This window comes from Arachis hypogaea, chromosome 8 (assembly GCF_003086295.3).
Source record: "Arachis hypogaea cultivar Tifrunner chromosome 8, arahy.Tifrunner.gnm2.J5K5, whole genome shotgun sequence".
Lineage (NCBI taxonomy): Eukaryota > Viridiplantae > Streptophyta > Magnoliopsida > Fabales > Fabaceae > Arachis > Arachis hypogaea.
The window spans coordinates 4,707,612-4,733,101 of NC_092043.1; the positions used below are offsets into that span (position 1 = coordinate 4,707,612).

Genomic DNA, 25,490 nt, shown 5'->3' on the forward strand with positions numbered 1-25,490 from the left:
AAGGTTAACTAAATCCATCACTTTCTAGAGATAAGCAATATAAATAAGGAAGCTATTAGTTTTTCCAAGTGCAATTTTCACATTCAAAAACATTTATATTACCATTATTTCATCTAATGAATTCTTTTGATTTGAATATTAAAATCTCTTGTAGGTACATCCCACTCTTATAGAAATACTGACTTAGAATAAAAAAATCCATCATAGCTTCATGTCTCAATATTATAAATCTATATTCTGTGAGATAATCTTAAATTCACCTCGCTAGCAAATAATAATAATAATAATAATAATAATAATAATAATAATAATAATTTTAAGGCTATCAAGTTAAATAGTTTGTTTGGATATTAATAGAAAAATTTTTATAAATTTTAATTATTTTTGTAGAATATTTTATTTTATAAAGAATTTGATATGCTTTTACAAAGGAAGAAATTTTCAAAATTTCTCTTCTTTAAAACTTGATCGATAAAAAGAAAATAATTTAAAATTAAACTTACTACACATGTAAATCATCTTATGTTATTTTGTTGTATGTATAAATAAAATATTTTAAAATTATATATACACATATATATTTAAATTCTAAAATTATATAATATCTTAAAAAATTTAATCTTAATATACTATTAATATAAAATAACTTTATATACACCTAATTACGAATACTATATCATAAAAAATAATTATTATTTTTATTAATTATGTAAATAATTATTAAAAAATAGATATAATTATATAATTGTATAAAATATTTTAGTATATCATACGAAAAAAATTAACCTCTATTTTGAACTCTTCAAAATTTTAAAATATTCTATAGAAAACAGAGTGTTAAAACAAGGTAGAACCCTTAAAATATCTTGTGCCCGAAATTGTAAGGACGACCACCCCGAACTCCAGGAGGCGCCCGTGGGGAAGAACAGACACGACGCGATCAATACCATATATCAAATGATATAAGTATATAAGCAAGCAGTAGTACAAGACACTACAGCACCCGTCACACCCTATCCTTAGCTTACTCCGCTCATTACAATTTCCTACGCCTTGTTATAATTTCTTTGCACACGCTGCGCTACCAATTTCCAATTGCAAGCCCCCACACACTCATCTCATCTTTTCACCTTTTTTATTTCATTGACTCTGGGTTGGGCGTCTCGCCTTCGGGTTCAACAATAACAATGTCGTCTTCGACGAATGCAGATGAAAAGAAGAAGGAATCGTTCAACGCAGAAGCAGCGTCACTTCTTGTCAATAACTTAAGGGCGACTTTCGCTTCGGGTACAACGCGAAGCTACGAATGGAGAGCGTCGCAGCTCAAGGCGCTTATCAAACTCTGCGACGCTCACGAGCAGCAGATCATCGACGCGCTTTACTCAGACCTCGCCAAACCGCCACTCGAAACCGTCGCTTACGAGGTCTCTGTTCTTCTTCTTCTTTATCAACCACCGCCACCTCCTTTGTCGTTTATTCTTCTCTCTACTCCTACATGATTGAGTTTTACTTTTTTTTTCCCCCTTTGCTTTTCAGCCGTTTACACCTTGTTTATTGGTTAACCTGCAATGGGTTCTCTGCGTATCAATAACCAATAACCAATTCGTTGCTTGATAATTAGTATATCTCATGATTTTCCCCCACATTTAGAGTTGTGGTTGCGGTCAGTTCGTAGAATATTCTGAAAAATTGCGTTTACTAACTAATTAAGTCGCATTATTCCAGGCATAGCAATGAATACGGTTGAATAATATTAATTACTAATAACTTATTTTGCCTTCCACGCCGTCGGCCGTAGCAGACCACGGACTAATTTGTGGCGGATCTGATCTCCATTAAATATTTGCTGCTGGTCAATGAATTTCGGAGGACAGATACACCTAAGTTGCTTTTTAGAAAATAGATAAGTAAAAGAGTTTTAGATCAAACTCATACTATAGTATATGCAAGTGTAATCACTAATAATATAGGAGGGTGTTGAATTTCGTGTGCTATGAGAAACATTAATCCCTCTGTTCTTATTTTATTTTATTCCTGATGGTTCCGCTACGATAATTGTTGTCCCGAATTCTGAATACTGAATGAAGTTCCTATGGCCTTCTGTCCGTGTCAGAGACATTGTTCTGGATGGTTGTTATACAGGATTGCAGTTCATTTATGATGGAAGGCTACAGTTCCGCGGGGATTATACGATGTTAGGTTAGCCTATACCATATGCAACACTTTCATGCTGACGTGTTGTGCTGTTTCTTCATTTTGGAAAATTTAAGGCGGCGTTTGGTTTCAGAGACTAGATAGAATTACAAGGGACTGAAATGCAAAAACTCTTTCTATATCTTACGTGAAATAAGAAATCGAGACAACTATTTTAATTTTTTACCTTTTATTTTACCTCCAAAAAGTGAGGACTGTGAAAGCAAAACATGTAAAAAGAAAATTCTTTTATGCTATCTATCACTACCAGACATGATATAAAAATAGTTATTTTTGTGTGTCAAAGTTTGTGGTAGGGGTGCATGTTTTGTGTGTAAAAAGGAACTAGATGTGTGTCTTTGTGGTAGTAGGGTGCTTGGTTAGTGCTAAATAGCAATTCATTTATTGATGATTCACTTTGGTGGTGGAAGTGTTGCTGTGTGCGGTTGCTGTGAGCATTAATGGCACTCTCTTCAGCTCCCACATGGCCTTTCTCCTTTTTATGTGGGGGCCACTCTACCTTTGCTTGTGAAATTTTCATAGGTTGTATAGGTTCTTACATTTATTTCAATGACAACTACAATGGTGGTAAGGTTTTTCTTGAACAACCGTCACAGGGTGTGAAGTGAGTATTGCTTTGGTAATTGGTTGTGGCCTTTCCTTTTTTACCCTTTTCTTTTTCTTCTTTATTTATTTATTTAATTTTTTTTTTTGGAGTTTCCTTCCTTTTTTTGGTTTGTGGTAGACAGGTAGTACACCTGTTCATACATTGTGGGTTGTTGAACTAAAACAATTGGATTATTTTTTCCCTTCCTTCTTTCACAAAGTTGAAAAATAGAATTCCAGTCAGTTTAGCTCAGCAATGCTACTGGTTAATTGTTATAATAAATAATCAGATTATTAAATGAAGCATGAACGGTTGATTTTGGATGTTGTGTCTATGAAGGATTTTTCATTTTTGATATTATGTGCCTATTTAAGTTTGAACCATGTACCAATTAAGGTGCCTATATGGATCGGATGGCATTGTGTTGCAGAAGACCTTCCCAAGTTTTACTCCTAAATGTCTGCCTGAAACACTTTTGCACCAGAGAAGGGGAAAACTCTGCGCATTTGGAGCCGGAGTCTTGCTTTGATACTCTCTTAAATTTTAAGTAATGAAAAACTAATATGGTTAAAATTCCAAAAAGTCGAAAACTTCAATGATGCATATTGGACTGGTTAATTCTCATTTGAATTTAGTTTGGATCTTAGGCTGCTGCTGCTCAGTTCTGCCTAACTTGACTTCTGCACATTTTGTTTATATCATCAAAGTTAGTAAGATTTTGTTCTGTCTGTCTATGGAGGTAGTGTGACCTCTGATATGCAATCAGTTGGTGTACATTTGACTATTTATGGTTTACAGGTGTGAAACAGTTGCAGTGTTTAACATAGGTAGCCACAAAATCACCCCCTCCCCCCCCCCCCCCCTTTTTTTTTTTGTTCGGCCTTTGGTATTATATCTATTTTGGTAATTGGAGTTTTCAACATGGGCATGAAGGGCAAAATGTAGGATGAAACTGTAGTGCCTAGTGGTTTCTGTTTCCATTCTTAAATATTTTTATTTTCAGGATTTTGTAAATGGAAAATAAAAAAAATTAAAATAAGAATTTATTATTTTCATTGGTTTCACTTTCTTATTTACAAAATCCTAAGAGTAGAAGAAAACTAAAAACTAACCAATCCCTCATTGTTGTTTGTTAGGTTGTTCATTTATTGAACAAATTATGTTTACCGTAAAGTACAATAGTATTAAATATGTCATTTTGTGGCTTTGCATGACTGATGGTATTTATTGCAGATTGCTATGTTCAAAAATTCATGCAAAGCTGCACTCAAGGAGTTGAAACGCTGGATGACTTCAGAAAAGGTACTATTACTTTCTTATAAGCGAGAAATTTATCCCTTGGACAGAAAGTGCTTTGCTTGATTCTTTTATCAAATGCGTTTCTGTGTTATGTAGGTCAAAACTTCAATTGCAACCTTTCCTTCTACAGCTGAAATAGTATCCGAACCACTGGGGGTTGTGTTAGTCATCTCTGCATGGAACTATCCGTTTTGTATGTTAATATTTGGTTAAAGCTTGTTTCAAATGTTGAGTTGACAACTTATGTTCTCATGCCTTTAAGGTCTATCTTTAAAGTATATAAAGATGTTAATAATACATTTTCGATCTGTTTTTACAGTGTTGTCACTTGAACCAGTCATTGGAGCTATTGCAGCTGGTAATGCCTTGGTTCTAAAGCCATCAGAAATTGCTCCAGCCACATCATCACTGCTGGCAAAATTGCTAGGGGAGTACCTAGATAACTCCTGTATAAGAGTTGTTGAGGGAGCAGTTGATGAAACATCTGCATTGCTGCAGCAAAAGTGGGACAAAATTTTTTATACAGGTCCTTATCATTTTTCTAGAACTTTCTGAATTTCTTTCATGGTTTATGATTTTGAAATGATACGGTTTTCTGTTTTAAATGGTGAAAACTCCCCTTATGGTTGATCTTCATTAAGATCTTATGCAAGTGTCTAATTGTAAAAGCTTTCTGGATAGTTCAACAAGTGCATTGTTTTACCAGAAATCTTTAAAGATTAAAAATCATGTGCCTCGTTCAAATCACATGACTGTTTCCCAGCTTGCAATTTACAGTTTCTATGTCATTCATATCTTGTTTGATGATGTTATTTTAGTCATAAATGATATCCTGTTTGATACATGGGATTGACAATGATCATATGAACCTTACCGTATCTGATGTCACTTATTGCATCTGATAGCATTTGGTATTCATTTCAATTTGTCCCGAAATCATTATTGTACGATTGTTGAATCAATGTATGCAGTTTTCATGGATATATACTTCCAGAGAGCATTTTCCTTTTCATTATATAGTGGCCAACCTACAAGTTGTTTCTTATGAAAAGCTTTATTCTTTCCCCCACCTTTTTTTGGGAATAGGAAATACTTCATTTTTAAATAATGGCTGGCTGGGTTGCTATGGAATTTTGGTTGTGGATATAGCACAGTATACCTCTACAATGCAACTGTTATTTGCTGTCGAATTGGTTATCTTAGATTGAAATTCAGAGCAGGGACTCTGCATCTTGAGATATTTTGAGTGTCATGTAACAATATTAAATCATATAATTAATTGGTCAAGAATGTGTTAAGTATCTAAGGAAAGTAGGAAACCACACCCGTCCATAGAAGCTTCACTCTATCGACATTGACCTAGTGATAGCGAGTTTGCTACTGGCTATCAGTATTCGATATTTACCTTAATTCAGCCTATAGGTAGCCTTTTCCATGGCGTCGACAACTGAGGCTCTGATATCATTGTTAAGTATCTAAGGAAAGGGAGAAACCACACTTTAAAAGCTAGTTATTAAGTGGGAAGAACCACTCCTTAACTACAACATCAAGCATCCCGTATGTGAGATGTTCACATATCTTGTTGGACAAGGCAGTATGACACTTGCAGCTCTTCTAAGCCGTATTCATATATGCTGCTATAATGATAGATAATTGATGCATAGATATGAGTTAACTTTGTATCTCTTGGCATTATTGTTCATTAAAAGGAGGATAATGAATGAGGTTATGCCTTGCTCCATGCTCAATGGGTGTGACCAAGTGCCTTAGTTTAGCTGCATTGGTTGTTCTTGTATCTGGAACATATTGAGACTTTTATTGTCGGTCTTATGTATGAATTCCAATTATTAATTAATATAGGGGGATTTATTATCTTCTCCTGTTATGATTACTTGAGATTTCTGTTGCATACAGTAATCCCTAACACTAAACTAACTTTCTTTTAATTTTAGGAAATGGAAGGGTCGGGCGCATAGTGATGGCTGCTGCTGCTAAACACCTGACACCAGTAGTGCTGGAGCTTGGAGGAAAATCTCCGGTTGTTGTTGATTCAAATATTGATTTGAAGGTATAACTTTGCGTCACTTTTCTATTGTCAATCACTTGCTACCATACTGATTTCCTTGCATTTGATTTTGACTTTAAATAAATTTGAAATTGACCTGGCAAGGTAGCAACGAGACGAATAATTGCTGGAAAGTGGGGTTGTAACAATGGACAAGCGTGTGTTTCTCCAGATTATATTATTACGACAAAAGACTATGCTCCCAAGTTGGTAATAACTTCCACCCCAAGTGTAGTTGGGATTATAAATCTTTCTTTATTTCATAACTGCTTAGCGTTTCCTGTTTCTAGGTGGATTCCCTCAAGGCCGAATTGGAGAAGTTTTATGGAAAGAATCCGTTGGAATCAAAAGATTTGTCTCGTATAGTGAACTCCAATCACTTTGGTCGTTTGACAAAGTTCTTGGATGATGAGAAGGTTTCTGGGAAGATTGTATTTGGAGGCGAAAAAGATGAAAGCAAACTGTAAGCTCTCTGTCTGCTCTAACGAATAACTTCATCGATGAAGTATTTATTTAGTGTATACTGTATAGTGAAGATCTTGACACTATCATTTATATTTTCCCTTAAATTGCAGGAGGATTAGCCCCACTATTCTATTGGATATCCCACGAAATTCCCTGATAATGCGTGAGGAGATATTTGGTCCTTTACTTCCCATCATGACGGTGAGAATTAAGACCTCAACGTAACTTTAGTGAAAGGTCTTTTGTAAAGATATTGCATTGTTTGCTTGTATTTTTTTCCCCGGTTGCTTTTACAAGAAATCTAATGTACAAAATGAATAGTTGCATGTTTACCAGATGAGAAAGTAAGTTGTATGTGCATCAATACGTGGGACAAGTGCATTTCGGAAATAAGATTCACTTCCTTGTTTGAAACAGGTTGATAAACTGGAAGAAAGCTTTGATGTGATCAATTCAGGAACAAAGCCTCTCGCTGCGTATTTGTTTACGATCAACAATAGGCTCAAGGAACAGTTTGTAATGAATATTTCTGCAGGAGGTTTGGTTGTCAATGACACTGCATTACATGTAAGTATTGTTTATGGTTTGAAATGTATCCCTGAATGGCTCCTATAACAAGTGATTCACAAGTCTTTTGTAAAACATGTTTTATGTACCCAAGTCTTTTTTATTGGTTCATACAGAAATTAGTTCTACTCTAAGTAATATTTTGGCTTTTACACCTTTACATCCATGCTATTCATTTCATTATGTTTAATTCATTTGAAATCTCAACACACTTGTGCTTTTGTTTTTCCATTTGGCCTTTTTCCTTGGGGCAGCTTGCAGTAAATACTCTGCCTTTTGGGGGAGTTGGGGAGAGTGGAGTCGGTGCATACCATGGAAAATTCTCATTTGATGCATTTAGCCACAAAAAAGCAGTTCTTTATCGCAGTTTTCTCGGCGATGCACCAGTAAGGTACCCACCATACACAAATATAAAGATGAGATTGTTGAAGGCACTAGTTGGTGGTGGCTTACTTGGTATAATTCGTGCCCTGTTTGGATTGTCCTAGGCTCAGTTAGTAGTCTTGGAAACTTGATGCTACTGATATTTGATTCATCATTTGTTCTACCTTGTATTTTAATGTCCAGTGACATAGTCATACTTTGCTATTTTCTTTTAAACTATCAAAAGTTCAATTTTTAAGATGTTCTGTGGTTACTCTTTCTTGAGCGACTAATCCAGTTCAAATTTATGTATTGATAATTTGATATTCATTTGTAGTGTTTCTGGGCACGAAATTTATTTCTTCTTAAATGAAAATTTCTAAATACCTGCTTGTTACAAACCTTTGTGCTTTGATGTTCTCTTAGCGAAGTGGCTCGGCTTTGACATCCAAGGCCCTCTATTTAACTTGTCAAAAAGGGCGAACAAGGCTAGAAAATTTATCCCGCCAATAAAATAATGCCTGGCTTTTTAGATAGCAGTATATTAAGATAGCTGAGTAGTGAAAGGAAATGAGCTACCAGCTGCCATAACTAAATTAGTTACACTTACAGTTTGTAGAAGTTAGTTAGTCAGCAATAGCAGTGTGAATTTAGTTAGGCAAACTAGAGTAGTTAAGATTATAGTTAAGCTTATGGCAGCCAGTACATAAGCAATGACATGTATCTGTAGAAATGTAAAGATTCATCATTCTAAAGTCAGAATTCATATTAGAAACTTTTCAAACTCTACTCTTGCAATCTCTCCTCTCACCCACTTTCTCTGCCACCAAGAATAGAGATTCAACATGGTGCAGTAAGCTTGATGGTTTTCTGAGATTTGTTGTGAGTACCTTCAATTTTCAAGGTTTAATAAACTTTTGTGAATTCTGATCTTGTGATTCAAGCTCATTTTCAGCGAGATCACAAGAAAGAACGATGGATCTGATAAGTCCAGAACCTCATGGACACTCAAATTCAAATAATCAAGATTTCTCCATGGCTGAATTCCAGCGATTCACGAAAATGATGGCACAATTCTCGTCAATTCAAGCTTAAGCCCTGAAAGCGACATTGAATCTCAATCAAGATCCCTCAAGCTTTACTTCTTACATCCAAGTGAGAATCCAGGTAACGCTCTCACTTCAACTCCACTAACAAATCAAAACCACCGCTCGGGCGCATTCTACATGGAAAGAATAAGATCAATTTTGTGGATGGATCATTGCTAAAACCTGATGAGGCAGATAGCAAGTTCGATGCATGGGATAAATGCAATATACTTGCACTCTCATGGCTACTTGCGCCACTAAGTCAAGATATTCTCCAAAGTGTCCTTTCGTACAACAATGTGTGTGAACTTTGGAATGACCTAAAGCACAAATTCTAAGAAGGGGATGCATTTAGAGTAAGGGAGTTGCAAGAAGAACTGTTCTCAATAAAGCAAGGAAAGATGCCAGTGACGTCATATTTCACAAAACTTAAAGGAATCTGGGAAGAACCCAAAAAATTTGAACTAGTTCCTAGTTGCAAGTGCATGAAAGAATGTGGTTGCGGACTTGGTATAATGAGACGATACAAGAAAAGAACAAATGCAATTCGATTTCTAAGGGGCTCAATGACTAATACTCCATTGCCAAATCCCGAGTAATGTTGATGAAACCCTTCTGAGAGGTTGCTGCGATTTATCAACTTTTTTTTTAGCAAGAAAGACAGCTAAACCAGCCAGAGATGCTAAATTCCAAGATTCTGATAAACGCAACACTTAGAAATGGATCGCTAAACATTAGAGGGAGAGGAAGGGGATGTGGAGTTAATGGAAGTGGTTGAGGACAAGGTCCTCCCAAGCTGTGTGCTCACTGTGGCATCTGATTGATAGTTGTTATCACAAACATGGGTCCCCCCATATGCAGCGAGCTCAACAAGGAACCACCATAAACAACTTGATGGTCGTTGAGAGCAATGAAGAAGACAACAACAAGCTCTCGTCTTAGGGAGGAGAATATCAAGATTTTGGGGAATTGTTCACTAATGATCAAAAGAAAGCCTTAATCGCAATGTTCACACAGCAAACACAATTATTTACTTGTAACAATGATTCAGCAACAACAGTTCTCTCCCCCCCCCCCCCCCTCTTCAGATGTATTTGAAATTCTCAGATCATATACACAATCTGATTTTTCTCAAAAATGGATCTTAAATACAAAAGCAACTGCTCATGTATTATTTGTTATTTGCACTGAAATTATTTCAATCTTACAAAGTCATTAGCCCAGTAATTGTCAAAATGTCGAACAATTCACAGACTGTCTCCACCATATGTGGCATAGTTTCCTTCACTAAAGAATTCTACTTAACTGATGTCTTATATGTCCCTAGCTTCTCTTTTAATCTGATTTCAATTTCTAAAGCCACCAACTCTCTATCATGTCAAGTTTTGTTCAATCATATTAATTGTGAGGTGCAGGATTAGCTTTCCTTGAAGACGATCGGAGTAGCTGAGCTTGAGAAAGGATTTACATACTAAAAGAAAGACATGATATAGAGGCAAAAAAATCTAAAGGCACCAACTAAGCACACTAACACGGTCAAACACATTAATGCTGTTAATCAATTAGATGAGTTCCATCTCTGGCATTGTAGGTTAGGTCATGTGTCAAATGATAGGTTTAAAAATTTTGAAAAACAATACAATGAGTTAGATTACACTCCACATCACCACATGTTCTTCCTTGTGAGTTCTGCCATTATGTCGAGAAGAAACATTTATCTTTTAGTACAAGTAAGATTCGATCAGATAAACAATTTGATCTACTTCATGTTGATGTTTGGGGCCAGTGGCCAACCCTTCATAAATGGTCACAAGTATTTCTTAACCATTGTAGATGATTATTCTTTTGGTTACATTTCATGAAGAACAAATCCGAGACACCTTTCATTTTGCAAAATTTCATTCTTTTGGCTGAAAATCAACACAATACTCATGTCAAAAATGTAAGATCAAATCATGGCACTGAATTTAAAGCTTTAAAAAAAATTTTCAACTCAAAAGGCGTTCTTCACCAGACCTTGTGTGTTGAGACTCGTCAACAAAATGGGGTCATGGAGTGCAAACACCAAGATATATTGTACATTGCTAGAGTCATAATTTTCAAATCAAATATGCCTAAGTGCTTATGGGATTATACTGTAGCATATGCTGCATTCATAATAAACAAAATCCTAAGATCATCTTTAAAGGATAAGTGCCTATATAAGATTTTACGTAATAAGCTGTCTTCTATTGAGCATTTAAGAATTTCTCATTGTTTGGCCTTTTTATCTGCACTAACTAGCAATAGAAGAAAACTTGATAAAAGAGCATCAAAGTGTGTGTTTTTGGGTTTACAATAAGGCACAAAAGGATATGTTTTCTATGAAAACAGCTTTCCATTTCATGATCTCTTCAAAATATGCACACACAAACAGTTGAGTCAATACCACCTGCTGCACCAGTTTTTCATGCACTAGATCCAGACGACACTTGTTTTTCAAATCCCACCAAAGATGCTAGTTTTGACTCAATACCACAAGAAATACACAATTCTTCTCTACTTGAAAACTTAGAAGCTAGTGACACTCAATGCAATACCAACTCACAACTTCCACTACACTTACCACAGTATAACATTGTGTTCCTTCAAACACAGCCTCACCAGCACAATCAATTTCACACACCTCTACAAAAATTAACAAGATTAAGAAATAAGCTTCTTTATCTCAAAGACTTTTAGTGCATGCAAACTTCAGTATCAAGCACAGATGACTCCAATTTCAAGAAATATTCCAGTTGCAATTATATTAGTTTGAATAGGTATAGCCCTTCACAAAGAGCCTTTTCTATTGCCATATCCAACAACACAGAACCACATTCCTATGAGCAGGCAATTATGCATGACTGCTGGAAGGATGCGATTAAGGCCAAACTTGATACATTAGAGACCTAGAATGAGAGCTCTTTCAGTGGCTAGGAATTGTCTTCCAAGAATGATGGAGGCATTTTTATCCTCCTCCATGTCATAGATCACAAAATCTACTGGGAGAAAAAACTTTTCCACTTTAACAAAGACATTTTCAACTACTCCATGTGTATATTTCATTGATTTGTCCGCCATTTATCCTTGTTGGTCTAACTTCTTAGATTTGTAGCTTCTTTATCACAGACAAGGATTTTTCGAAAGTGCTCCCAATGGTGCATGAAATTCGGAAGCTCCCTAGATCCTTCATCTTTCTTGGCAAATCTCTTTGAATTATGGAACTATATTCTTCGGTCATCACCACTGTTTCATCTCCTTTCTATGAATGGAATGTTGATGTGAAGCTTCTTGAACACCTCCAAAAAGTTGGAGAATTGTCCATCAAGATGTTGTTTTTGTAGCCTTTGAGAAAAAGGAATTCCTGGTTGATATGGCTTCATTGTTCTCTTCTTTTTTAGAGCAATAATTGGTACATAAGCCTCCTTCTTTTTTATCTCCTCCTCTCCAGAGTGTTCTTTATCATGATGACCTTGCATTCTTCTCTTGGATTTATCACTATATCACTTGAAAAAGTGTTGGATGACTTCTCTGTGAGTTGTTTGGCAATTTGTCCAATTTGTATTTCTAGGTTTTTAATGGAGGCACCCTAATTTTGGAAGTTCACTCTTGTCTCGTTCATGAAGCTTCCAGTGTGTTGTATGAAGATAGAGGTGGATTGGACTAGTTTTTCAAAGGTGGTTTCAATAGAAGAAAATTTAGTTTCAAGAGAAGAAAGTCTTTTGGTGAATTATGTTACCTCACTATCACTTGATCACTTCACTCACTAAAATATCAAGTAATTCGTCAACCCACTCTAATTTAGAGGACTTCTTTATGGATAGTTTTTTTCTTGCTTAGAAACAAGCAACAACTTAAGTTTGGTGTTGTGATGCATGAGTATCTTTAGTTATTTTCTTGGTTGATATGGCTTCACTGTTTCTTTCTCTTTTGGAGCAATAGTTGGTGCATGAGCCTCCTTCTTTTCTATCTCCTCCTCTCCAGTATGTGCTTCATAGATTATGGCTTATTTACCCACGGTTTTCCCACTTCTCAACATGATGGACTTCCATTCATCTCTTAGATTTATCACTGTATCACTTGGAAAAGTGTTGGATGGCTTCTCTGTTAGTTGTTTGACAATTTGTCGCATTTGTATTTCTTGGTTCCTAATGGAGGCACCCCAATTTTAGAAGTTGACTCTTGTCTCCTCCATGAAGCTTCCAGTGTGTTATATGAAGGTGGATGTGGATTGGGCTAGTTTTTCAATGGTGGTTTCAAAAGAAAAAAATTTAGTTTCAAGAGAAAAAGTCTTTGGTGAATTTTAATTTCATGATCACATAGTTTGGAGTTTACCCTACTGTCACTTGATCACTTTACTCACTAAATATCAAGCAATTCTTCAATCTACTCAAATTTAGAGGACTTTTTTGTGCATAATTTTTTTCTTGCTTGTCCACAAGCAAGATCTTATGTTTTGTATTGTGATGCATGAGTATCTTTAGTTGTTTTCTTTAGTGTTTCTTTCAATATAGATTAGTGATTTTTTTATTCTTAATTAAGATTTTAGTGCTTTTAATCAATATTCCTTAAAGTTTCTTTGGCTATGGTATGCATAGAAAATAGTTGAAAATGAGCAAGAACAAGGTTGAAAAGGAACAAGCAACCATAGCACTAAAGAGCAAGGAGATTTTAGAAGAAAGTTAGTAAAGAACAAAGAAAAAAAGAAGAACAAGAAAGCCAAGACTGAAGGAGCACTTCCAGTGTACTTTAGTGAGTTGCCAACCCTGATCTCTTCACAATCCAAAAAGCATAACTTGAGCTAAAAAGGTACAAATTAAGCGGTTCTAGTGGCATTAGAAAGTTGGTGTTCAGAGCATTTCAACAATATATAATAGTCTATAGTGGACATGCTTGTAACACAGCCAAATCTGTGTTGAACGCATCCCCATCTCAGCTGCAAGCTTCCCTGTGCCTCACGCAGCCTCCCCTGTGCCTCATGTCCCCCCTCTTTGCACCTCGCATAGCCACCAACCTCACCTACAGGGGCTACCTTTTCTTCATGTGCCTCACGCACGATATGCTACGTGATGAATCCATATTTGATGGTAAATTTTGGATTGAATTGAATAGATTTCATCACATAAACCCACATTTTATTCACTTAAATAGCATACTTTTGTGTTTTCTCTCTAAATTGTGTCTATATGTGAAAACATACTTTTTTATGCCTAATTTAATCAATTTTATTTCACTTTCATTTCATTTGATGCCGTGATATTTTTGGTGAATGATTTCAGGTGCAATAGATAAGAGTGGTTTGATAGGAGTGGAAAAGAAGCATGCAAATGGGAAAAAACATGGGGAAATAAAGGAGAAGAGCATTTCAGAGTGTTCATACACACAACATCCCGTGCATACACACGAGATGAGAATCAACAAGTGTGTGTACGCATACATCTGTCCGTACACACAAGTCCCAGCGCGTGACTTCATTAAAATGTCACATGGCTCGCGATTCTGGAGGATGGGAGGCCCAATTTTGCATGGCGTGAAACTCATATGGAAGGGCCATGAAGGGGAGAACATACAAAAACACACTTAGGCATTTTTAGATAGTTTTTGCGAAGTTTTGGTTTAGTTTTCCTTAGAATTTTCTCTCAACTTTCTTAGAGTTTAGTTAGGGTTTATATTGCAAGCTTACAATTTTCATTTTGATCTTGGATTCTAGATTACTTCCATTGTAAGTATTTCTTGATTTTTTCTTTAATCACAATACTTGTGCTACACTTTCTTATAGTTTAAGTCACTTTGTTAATATACTTGTGCTACACATCTGTCCGTACAGACAAGTCCTAGCGCTTGACTTCATTAAAATGTCACGTGGCTTGCGATTCTGGAGAATGGGAGGCCCAATTCTGCATGGCATGAAACTCATATGGAAGGGCCATGAAGGGAAGAACATACAAAAACACACTTAGGCATTTTTAGATAGTTTTTACGAAGTTTTGGTTTAGTTTTCCTTAGAATTTTCTCTCAACTTTCTTAGGATTTAGTTAGGGTTTATATTGCAAGCTTACAATTTTCATTTTGATCTTGGATTCTAGATTACTTCCATTGTAAGTATTTCTTGATTTTTTCTTTAATCACAATACTTGTGCTACACTTTCTTATAGTTTAAGTCACTTTGTTAATATATATATATATATATATATATATATATATATATATATATATATATATATATATATATATATATATATATATATATATTTGCAATTTTGATTTCTAGTTGATGAATTTGATGATTGTTGGTTATTGCATGTTTGTTTGAGTTGCCATTGTTGATTTTGTTCATTGATTGTTCATAGTTTTAAGTATTTTTGTAATTTTGCTATGTTTTGTGATTATTCCCACCAAGTGTATGTTTGTGGAAATGTTCATTTTGAATATGGAGTAAATTTCCACTCCTTGGCTTGGGGTAATAAGTATGTAGGATACTAGAGTCATAATGTCTAACATTTAGTGGTGATTGTTGGATTGTTAGTTGTTCTTGTTTCCACTAACGGTAGCTTTTTACTAAGACAATTAGTAAGTTAGCTAGGATTTGTGGATTAAGAACAATTATGCTCACTTGACTTACTCTTCGATGTCAAGGGTTAACTAGGTGAGACTAATCCATTAAAATTGCCATAGTTATGTTGACACGGAAAGGATTCCTTCTCTCAACCCAAGCAAGGTTCCACTTATGTCTTGAATCATAATTCACTTTGCTTAATCTTGCTTCTTTTTCTTTACTTGCATTGATTGTTTGTTAATTCATTTATTAGTTCATTAATTACAATTTTTATTATTCTTTGATTCTTTTAATTTTTGCTTATATTTGAAACCTCCGATTTCACAACCGAACTTGTGCACTCGTAATCACTAGTTCCGTAGGAGACGACCTGAGACTTCAAACTCTCAGTTATTTTATTTTGATTATGAAAAATATTTGAATTAAACTATGATCGCTAGTCGGCTTGTCGGTTGGGACTATACTCGCAACGTGAAATTTTTTATACTTAAGAAATTCCTGTATCGACTTTCAGCTCGCATAAAGTTTTTGGCACCGTTGCCTGAGAACTTAGTGCAATTGAGTGCCATAATTTTGGTTGTTGTGAATATATGAATAGTGTAATAGCTTACTTTTTTGGTTGCTTGCTTGTTTTTGTTAGTAATTAGGATTTTGTTTCTCTTGTTTATTGATGTTTTATGTTCTTATTTTCTACTTTCTCTATGAGTTATCACCCTCCTTGCGTGAGAGTTGGTTGTAATTATATTGTAGGGCATGACAACTGCAACTTTGGATTGCATTATGGGATGGGAGAACCAATTGAGAGAGGAACCATATGCATATGAGCAACACTGATGGCAGCCACCTCCCCCATGTTACAATGAGCCAAACCCTCGTCGATGTGCATACCAAACCAAAAAAATGAACCATACCCCTTACATAACCCTCAACTACCAAACCTTCAAGCACCATGCCACCCACCTCTATAGAATCCGAATGCTTATGCACCTTGCCACCAACCATATGAACTATCACCTCCTTACATACCACCTCAATATACTCACTAACATAAACCACCTTCCGATTATACAACCTTGCTCCCAACCAATGAACCTTTCTTCTCATCTAAATGTGAAGTTCTCCAAACCTTTTTCCAAGAACAACAAGACCTTCAAGCTTTTCTCTAAGAGCAAGAATAATTCAGAAAGAAGCAAAGGCAATTCATGGCTACCATAGTCGAAGCAATGGACCACTTAGTTCTAATATGCTCAAACAATCAAAGCACTACCCTTGAGGAATGTGGAAGGTCAACTAAAGAGCATAATGAGGAGGAAAATACAGAGTCTCAAGTGGAAGAAGAGGAGCTAAGTTTTGAATGGCAACAAGAGGAGGAAGGTGAGATGAGTGAGCCGAAAGAGGTAAAGGGAGAATTGAGGAAGGTTGATCAAGAAGTGAATTCCATCATTAGTAATTTTCTGTCCACATTAGTCAATCCCCTCAATGATCTGGATGAACCTTTCCCATTGGATTTGGTATAGAGGTTGATATAGACTTCACACAACCTCCCTGTTATGACTTGAGTGATGGGGAAGAACTTGAAGAGGTTGATGAAGAAAAAGTTGACAACCAAGAAGTGGAGTCTTCATGCAAGAATCTAGGAAGGTAATTCTATCCCAAGAGCAATTTGAGTGGGTGATAATTTCACCAATGAACTTCATTTGCCCACATTAATATGCTATTTTGGAAACAGATCATCAACTTAAGGACCGTTTTAGGTTGTTAAATGGTGGAGAATTAGAGGTTGGTTACGAAAGGGATCAAAATTTATCAAAGAAGCCAAATCAACATTTGGAATTCAAGTGTGGTGCAAGGCTCAATTGAGAGGACTCCGAGATTTAGTTGGGTGCTTTAATGGGAATGTTAGAATTAGTTCATCCAAATTGAGGCATAACGATCGGTAAGAAAGTGGATGGACGATTAAAGTATGGGATTCGGACATATACTTCCACAATCAACAATCTTCGGTCTCAACTACTTGTTTGGAACTTCTTGGGAGCTATATGTTGATGCACGAAAAGTTGTCCCTCAACAAATTTTCCTTCGACAAGTATACCGAATTGTCATCAAGTAAAAACTCACAATAGAGTGAGGTCGAATCCCACAGGGATTGATTAGTCAAGCAACTTTAATTGGAAGAATGTGCTAGTTGAGCTAAACAGAAATTTAGTCGAGATTTGCAGAAAATTAAATGGCGAGAAAGTAAATTGCAGAAAATAAAGTGCAGAATCTTAAATGGGGATTTGGGAAAATAAACATGGAAATAAATGGCAGAAAGTAAAGAGAGTGGGTAAGATCAGAGATGGGGGATTCATTGGGCTTAGGAGATGTTGCATTCTCCGGATCAAGTTCATTTTCATCTCTTCCTCAATCAATGCATTCATTGATCTCCTTGGTAATCTTAAGTGATTGGATCCCAATTCCTTGACAATCCAATCTCTCTAAGCTTGAACAATTGCCCAATTCCTTGATTTAATTGCTCATGGAAAGAGATGAAGTATGGTCACTGATTAAACCACATGTATTTCCAAATCAAAGTGTTGGGAGGATTACATGCCATTATATCCGTCCAAACCCCAATTTGGTCCAACATGAGAAAGCATTTCTAGCATGATCTCCTCATCCCTTTTCCAAGGCTCAGAGGAGATCCAATTATGGAGAGTTTCTTTTCCAAGACAACTAACCAATTGAATTAAGATTGAAATCTTTCTAGTAAATCAAGAGAAAAAAAAGAGGAAGAAGAATGAAAACTATAATTGATCCATCAAATTACAACAGAGCTCCCTAACCTAATGAGAGGGGTTTAGTTGTTCATAGCTCTGGAAATGGAAAATGTTAGGGAAGAGTACATGCTTAACAAAACTAGAAAATGTAGAAAGTAAATATACAGAGTGTAGTTCTCCAAAAGTGCCAAGCTTTTTCTATAGTTCAAAACTACTCCTATATATACTACTCTTCTTGATCTTCTAGTGAGTTCTTCAAGTCTTGGATATGGGCCTTAGATCTTGAGTTGAAGCAGTTACAATCTTCAGTGGGCTCAGCCTTGTTTGCAAAAAAGTGTGAGTTAGGCATGGGCGTTAGTTAAGACGTTAGTGGCGTTAACGTTAAGTGAAGATGTGGGTTTGGGAACGTTAGTGACAATCACCTTTTCCATTAATGTTCCAACCCAAAATGATCAACGTTAACTTCAACATTAGTGGCACTAACGTGACCACTAACGTTGCCTCTTGGTCCTTCACAAACGTTATTGGAACTCACCTTTTCCAATAACGTTGCCTTTTCCCCCCTTTGCCTATGTTAGAGTTCACGTTAGTATAACTAACGTGACTCTTAACGTGGGCATGCCTAAACTTCGAGAGCGTTAGTGACACTTACCTTTGTCACTAACGCTCCAAACGCCTCTCCTTCCCACGTTAGAGTTCACGTTAATTAGATTAACGTGGCCACTAACGTTGTAGTGATTGCCATCTCCAACGTTAGTGACAATGGTGAGTGTCACTAACGTTGGCTTATCATGCTTAGCTCCACGTTATTCCTCACGTTAGTGGTCCACTAACGTGGGCACTCTTGGGTTGGTCCAACGTTAGTGACAAAGGTGAGTGTCACTAACGTTGGTGATTGGTTCTTCATCCCACGTTAGAGTTCACGTTAATTGGATTAACGTGACTCTTAACGTGACTTCATTGTGCCTTTGTGGAACGTTAGTGGCAATCACTTTTACCACTAACGTTTGAGCTCTTCTTCCTCCTCTACGTTAGCTACCACGTTAATGTAGTTAACGTGGCAACTAACGTGGGCTATGATGGTTTCGAGGGCGTTATTGGTGATCACTTTTTCCATTAACGCTAGAAGCTTGTCCCCATTCCACGTTAGTGGTCACGTTAATTAGATTAACGTGGCTGCTAAGGTGGCTCCTTCTTGCTTCCTTTGTCCTGAAATCAAGCAATTAAAGTGCATCAAAGTTCTGCTCCAAGTCATGAGATTATGTATCATCAATTATATCATTCAATTCCTGCCTAATCCTCACGAAATCATGTAAAGTTCACAATAATTGCTTGAATCAAGGTGTAAGTGTATTTTCATCCAAAACTTGCTTATTTACTAAGAAAATACATGAAACTACCCTAAAACAGTAAAGAAAAGGTCAGTGAAACTGGCCAAGATGCCCTAGCATCACATGTGCTTAACTTTGGATCCAGGTGGACAAATGAAGAGCAAACACAGGTGGCAATTCAAGGAGGAGTGGAAGCATAAGCTGCCTTGACAAAGGCTTCACCCAAATGTCCAACTTAAAGATGTTAAACCAAAGTGCTACGTGGGAGACACCCCACCATGGTAACATCTTTTTAACCCTTTCTTTGTTTATAATCTTCATTTATTGGATTTTGCTTCTTTTAGCTAGCTTAGATTTAGTTTCATTTTAGTCTTAGTTGGATTGAATTTTAGTATGGATCATGTATTTGTGAAGTGCTGCATGTTTTGAGGTTGAAAACCTTTATTGGAGATCATGTTTGGTGCCTTAGAGATTTAAATTTTTTTTGAAGAAACAGAGTTTTGTGCGTACGCACACACCTGTTCGTACCCACACCTATCCCAATTTCTGTCATCCATGCGTACACACACTCGTTTGCAACCTCCCTGTCGGGTGTGTCTGCATACACTTGTGCATCCGCATACCAGGAATTTTTTACCTCTGTGCGAACGTACACATGACCCATTTTTTCTTTAATAGAAAATCTCATCATTGACCATGCGCACCCAACTGTGCGTACACAGCTTGCAGCCTCCCTGCCAGGTGCGTCCGCACATGATGGTACACCCGCACACCCTACGTTTTCACGCATTTGTGTGTACGCACGGACCCATGTGCTCATGCACACTTGTCAATTTGGGTGTTAATTCGAAAGGAGAAAACCCTATCGCGCCACTAACCCCCAACCCACTTTTCCTTTTCGTTGGTGAACACCCCCTTCCACCATCTATCCGGTGACACCGCTACGCCACCTACATCTCTCTTTTCTTTTTCTTCTTTATTCCCTCTTCTTCCTTCATTCTTCTCTTTTTTCCCTGCCTAGCAAGCCGCGCTGCCCACCTGTGCTAGGCCGCTGCTCTCTCTTCGGCGAAGCTCAGCCGCCGTCAACTCTGCAGTGGCAACCACCAGTGCCACTAGCACACTGATAAACCCCATTTGTAGGGTTTATCTTGTGTTAAATTTAGGGGATTTTATCACCTTTTACCCACATTTATCTAATGAAATAGCATGGTTTTATAACTTCTCCTTTAATTGTGCTTAAGAGTGAAAACATGCTTTTTAGGTCTTAAAATAGATAAATTTAATTTACCTTTGATTCCATTAGATTCCTTGATATGTTTTTTAAGTGATTTCAGATTTAGGAGGCAAAGATTGGATAAAGGGAATAAAGAAAAAGCATGTAAAAATAGAGAACTCATGAAGAAATGAAGGAATCACAAAATCTGTCAAGCCGACCTCTTCACACTTAATCAGCCATAACTTGACCTACAGAGGTCCAAATGATGTGGTTCTAGTTGGATTGGAAAGCTAACATCTGGGGCTTCGAAATGATATAAGATTTGCCATAGTTGCTACACGTATGGTGACGCGAACGCGCATTGTATACACATGCATCGTTGCTGCCATATGATCCACTTAAAGCAATACGTGGCCAGCGAATTCTAAAACCTTGTGGGCCCAATCCAACTCATTTATGATGCTATTTAAGCCAAGGATTGAAAGGGAATCAACATACTTTTACATACTTGTCATCATTAGTTTAGTTTAGCTTAATTTAGTAGTTAGAGTTAGTTTTTAGAGAGAGAAGCTCTCACTTCTCTCTAGAATTAGGATTAGGTTTAGTTCTTAGATCTAGGTTTTCATTCATTCTTTCTTCTACTTCTACCTTTCAATTCCTTGTTGTTACATTCATCTTCCTCTATTCTTTTGTTGTAATTTCCTTTATGTTGTTCTTATAATTTGTTGTAGATATACTCTTATCCCTTCTATTTTCTTTACATTCAATTTAAGGTAATTCATAATAAATGTGTTTCTTTTAATTGTTGATATTAATTCCTTTTAATAACTGTTGTTAGATTTCATTCTTGTTGTCAATTTACTATGCTTTTCTTTTGTGCCTTCCAAGTGTTTGATGAAATGCTTGGTTAGATTTTAGTGTAGGTTTTGTTCTTCTTGGCCTATGTAGAGTAATTAGTGACTCTTGAGTTATCTAATTCCTTTGTTGATTGATAATTAGAAGTTGCTAATTGATTTGAATGCCTCTAAAGCTAGTCTTTCCTTTAGGAGTAGATTAGGACTTGAGAAATCAAATTGATTCATCCACTTGACTTTCCTCTATGGTTAGAGGTTAACTAAGTGGGAGTAATGGACAATTTGTTATCACAATTGAGGAGGATAACTAGGATAGGACTTCTAGTACTCATATCTTGCCAAGAGCTTTGTTAGTTATTAGTTTATTTCCTTTGCCATTTATATTTCTTGACTAAAATCTCAAAAACCCCAAAATAACTCACAACCAATAACAAGACACTTTATTGTAATTCCTAGGGAGAACGACCCGAGGTTCAATACTTCGGTTTATAAATTTTAGGGGTTTGTACTAGTGACAAACAACTTTTTGTATGAAAGGATTATTGATTGGTTTAGAAACTATACTTGCAACGAGAATTCATTTGTGAAATTCTATACCATCAAAAATCCAATCATCAAACACTCTCTTTCCTTCCGTTCTTCATTTCTTCAATCTCCAGGTTTTAGTTCTCTTTGTTTTGTTTATCTGTTTAATTAGTTTTAGTTTTTGCATTTAATTTTGGTACAAAAAGTTAGGTTTAGATGATTTAAATTAGTTGTTGATAAATTGCAAGTGTTAAATTTTGATTTCTGTGTTGTTGTTGCTTGACTTTGGGCTTGAAATTGTTGAATTTGCACTGTGCACACTAACTATTTGATGAATTGTCTGAGTGAACTCTATGTTTGATTCGTATGGCATGGCCATCATCTGTCTTGAACCTCTTTCTTATTAGGCAAATTTTATGAATTGTGCAATGTTAAAGATGATTTTTTATGATGTTTGGACTTGAATTTAGCAATGTATTTCTTTGATTGTTAAACTTAAACTTACAAACACCCATATAGTTGAATGTTCATGCTTTGTTGCATAATGGGTGAATTATTAGTAAATGCATTGATCTCAAATGGATTGAATTGACTCTTTTTTCATCATGATTCTTAAATCATTATAATCACATAATAAAGTGTTTATTCTTTAATGTTTTAATCAAACATATCTTGCTCCAATTCAAGTACTTTGTTTATGTGATTCTTTCATTAATTGGATGAATAAATGGTCTTTCCCTTTTGATTGAATTTGTTAATGTTTGTTGTGTAACCTTACATCACATTAAGATTTTATTTACACAACATCAATACCTATTTTCTCAAAGAATTCAACCATTTTTCGCATTGTGTTTGCTTAAGCTTGCTTGTGCTTCAATTCTGTCTTATTTTATGAATCGCAACTTAAGCCGCTTAATTGAGAAACTTGAGCTTTAAATTTCAAATTGTGTGGTTCCCTTTCAACTGGCTAATGTGTGTGTTCTAATCGTGCGCACATTTAGAAAGCACAAATTATCTTTTGTTAAACCACACTCTTGTACAATTGATAAACCACTATTTTATGGTTTATCTTGTGCTTAATTGAGTGGATTTTATCAATCTTTTATACACTTATTCATACTAATTGCATGAGTTTACGTTTTCCTTCCTGATTTTGTGCTATGATTGAAAACATGCTTCTTTGGGCTTTAATTTTGCTATGTTTAATCCTCTCTTATTACCATTTGATGCCTTGATATGTGTGTTAAGTGATTTTAGAGATTACAGGGCAGGAATGGCTCAGAGGATGGAAAGGAAGCATGCAAAAGTGGAAGGAATACAAGAAATTAAAGGCATTGCCAAAGCTGTCAGCCTGATCTCTTTGCACTCAAACGGTCATAACTTTAGCTACAGAGGTCCAAATGATGCGGTTCCAGTTGCGTTCGAAAGCTAACGTCTGGGGATTTAATTTGATCTATAATTTGCTATAGTGGCCATACAGCTAGGCGACGCGACTGCGTGCTTCACGCGGACGTGTCGCAGTGACGAAAATCAGCGTGTTTGATTTCATAACCAGCGAATTCTGGACTATTTTTGACCCAGTTCTCGTCCCAGAAAATGCAGATTAGAGACTATAAAATGGGGGAATACATCCATATACTTCATACAACAAACATTCATACATAGTTTTAGGATTTAGATGTAGTTTTTAGAGAGAGAGGTTCTCTCCTCTCTCTTAGGATTAGGATTTAGGATTCTCTTAGTTTTAGGATTAGGATTTCTACTTCTTCATCACAGGTTCAATGTTCTTTTTATTTACTTTATCTTTTACTTGTTTATGAACTTTTCATGTTAGGATTTTCTTAATTAATATAATTTGAGGTATTTTAGACTTATGATTGCTTTCTTTTATTTATATAAATAATTTAGATTTTTCCCTTTTTGGATTTGGTTGAGTAATTGGTGACACTCGAGTTAACAAACTCCTTTGTGATTGATAATTGGAATTTGCTGATTGGTTTGAATCCCTTTAATGCTAGTCTTTCCATAGGAGTTGACTAGGAATTGAGGAATCAAACTGATTAGTCCACTTGACTTTCCTTTAATTAGTAAGGGTTAACTAAGTGGGAGCAATAAATAATTCTCATCACCAGTGATAAGGATAACTAGGATAGGATTTTCAGTTCTCATACCTTGCCAAGAGATTTTATTATTATTAATTTACTTTCTTGCCACTTACTATTCTTGCTTTTTATTTTATACATTAAAACCCCAAAATATACCTTTGCATAACCAATAATAAGAACACCTCCCTGCAATTCCTTGAGAAGACAACCCGAGGTTTGAATACTTCGGTTATCAATTTATTTAGGGGTTTGTTACTTGTGACAACCAAACATTTGTACGAAAGGATTTTCTGTTGGTTTAGAAGCTATACTTACAACGCGGTCATATTTTTATATTTCTTTACCGATAGGAAATCCGTTCGTCAACAATCTTCCTCAATTAAGTGTTTATTATTTGTTTATATTGTTGTTGCTTCCTCAATTATCTTCTTGTGTCACTTATCTTGTGATCTTGAATTCTATTCTTATGTTCCTTTTCAGGATGGGCCGCAAAGGCAAGGAGCCGGCTACACCCTCAACAGGTCCTAGAGGCATTCTTCCATGCCCCTCCGATCGTCGGAGCGACACGCTGAACACCTTTTCCAACCAAAGAGCTGACCTCTAATATGAGAAAATTGAGAAAAGATCCATACATTGGGAGCGAAAGCTCGATATTCCAGAAAGATATGCGGATGGTATCCATGATAGAATTGCCTCCTTTCAATGGGGGTTTCTTGAGCAAGACTGATGAGCGGATATTTTATACACTTTTTGGCTTTATTTTCATATAGTTTTTAGCATGTTTTGTTTAAGTTTTGTTATATTTTCATAGGTTTTAGTGTAAAATTCACATTTTTGGATTCTAATTTGAGTTTGTATGTTTTTATGCAATTTTAGGTAATTTCTTGCTGAAATTGAGGAGCTGGAGCAAAAGTCTGATTCAGAGACAGAGAAAGCATTGCAGATGCTGTCAGGATCTGACCTCTGTGCACTTGAAGGAGCTTTTCTGGAGTTACACAAGTCCAAATGGCGCGTTCTTAATGGCTATGAAAAGCTAACATTCAAGACTTTCTATAAATATATAATAGTTCATACTTTGTTTCAGAATTTAAGGCCCAAAACTGGCGTTCAAAGCCAGCCATCTAACCCCTTCCTAGCATTAGATGCCCAAAAGGGAGTAGTTGGCATCCAACGCCCACAAAGGTGCCCCAACCAGGCGTTCAACCCAAGGAGCATCCTAGCACGTGGGAGACACTAAAGCTCAGCCCAAACACTCACCAAGTGGGCCTCGAAAGTGGATTTTCGCACTACAAGCCTAAGCCTATCATATTTCTGTAATCCTTAGTTATTAGATTAGTATATATATATATATATATATACACAAGAGTTCACCATTGTTAGAGACACTTAGACACGGAGACTCTTGCCCACTTTTACGTTTCATTTTGTATTTTCTCTATTAGCATGAGTCACTAAACCTCCTAGGTTAAGGTTAGG

General features: G+C 36.1%; 1 protein-coding gene across 1 annotated transcript; it reads left to right on the forward strand.

The window, feature by feature from the left end:
• The first annotated feature begins 795 nt into the window (after window positions 1-795).
• Window positions 796-7,960, forward strand: LOC112705758 (aldehyde dehydrogenase family 3 member H1). Its single transcript, XM_025756707.3, has 10 exons — window positions 796-1,424; window positions 4,034-4,102; window positions 4,196-4,292; window positions 4,419-4,625; window positions 6,052-6,167; window positions 6,270-6,374; window positions 6,455-6,627; window positions 6,740-6,830; window positions 7,047-7,196; window positions 7,451-7,960. The coding sequence occupies exons 1-10, from the start codon at window positions 1,188-1,190 to the stop codon at window positions 7,682-7,684; spliced, it is 1,479 nt and encodes a 492-aa protein (XP_025612492.1). The 5' UTR covers window positions 796-1,187; the 3' UTR covers window positions 7,685-7,960.
• Window positions 7,961-25,490: the final 17,530 nt, after the last annotated feature.

Coding starts and splice junctions, on each gene's coding strand:
- LOC112705758 (XM_025756707.3), top strand. CDS start 1,188: ATGTCGTCTTCGACGAATGCAGATGAAAAGAAGAAGGAATCGTTCAAC. Junction 6,628..6,739: donor GAAAAAGATGAAAGCAAACT/GTAAGCTCTCTG, acceptor CTTAAATTGCAG/GAGGATTAGCCCCACTATTC. Junction 6,831..7,046: donor CTTTACTTCCCATCATGACG/GTGAGAATTAAG, acceptor TGTTTGAAACAG/GTTGATAAACTGGAAGAAAG.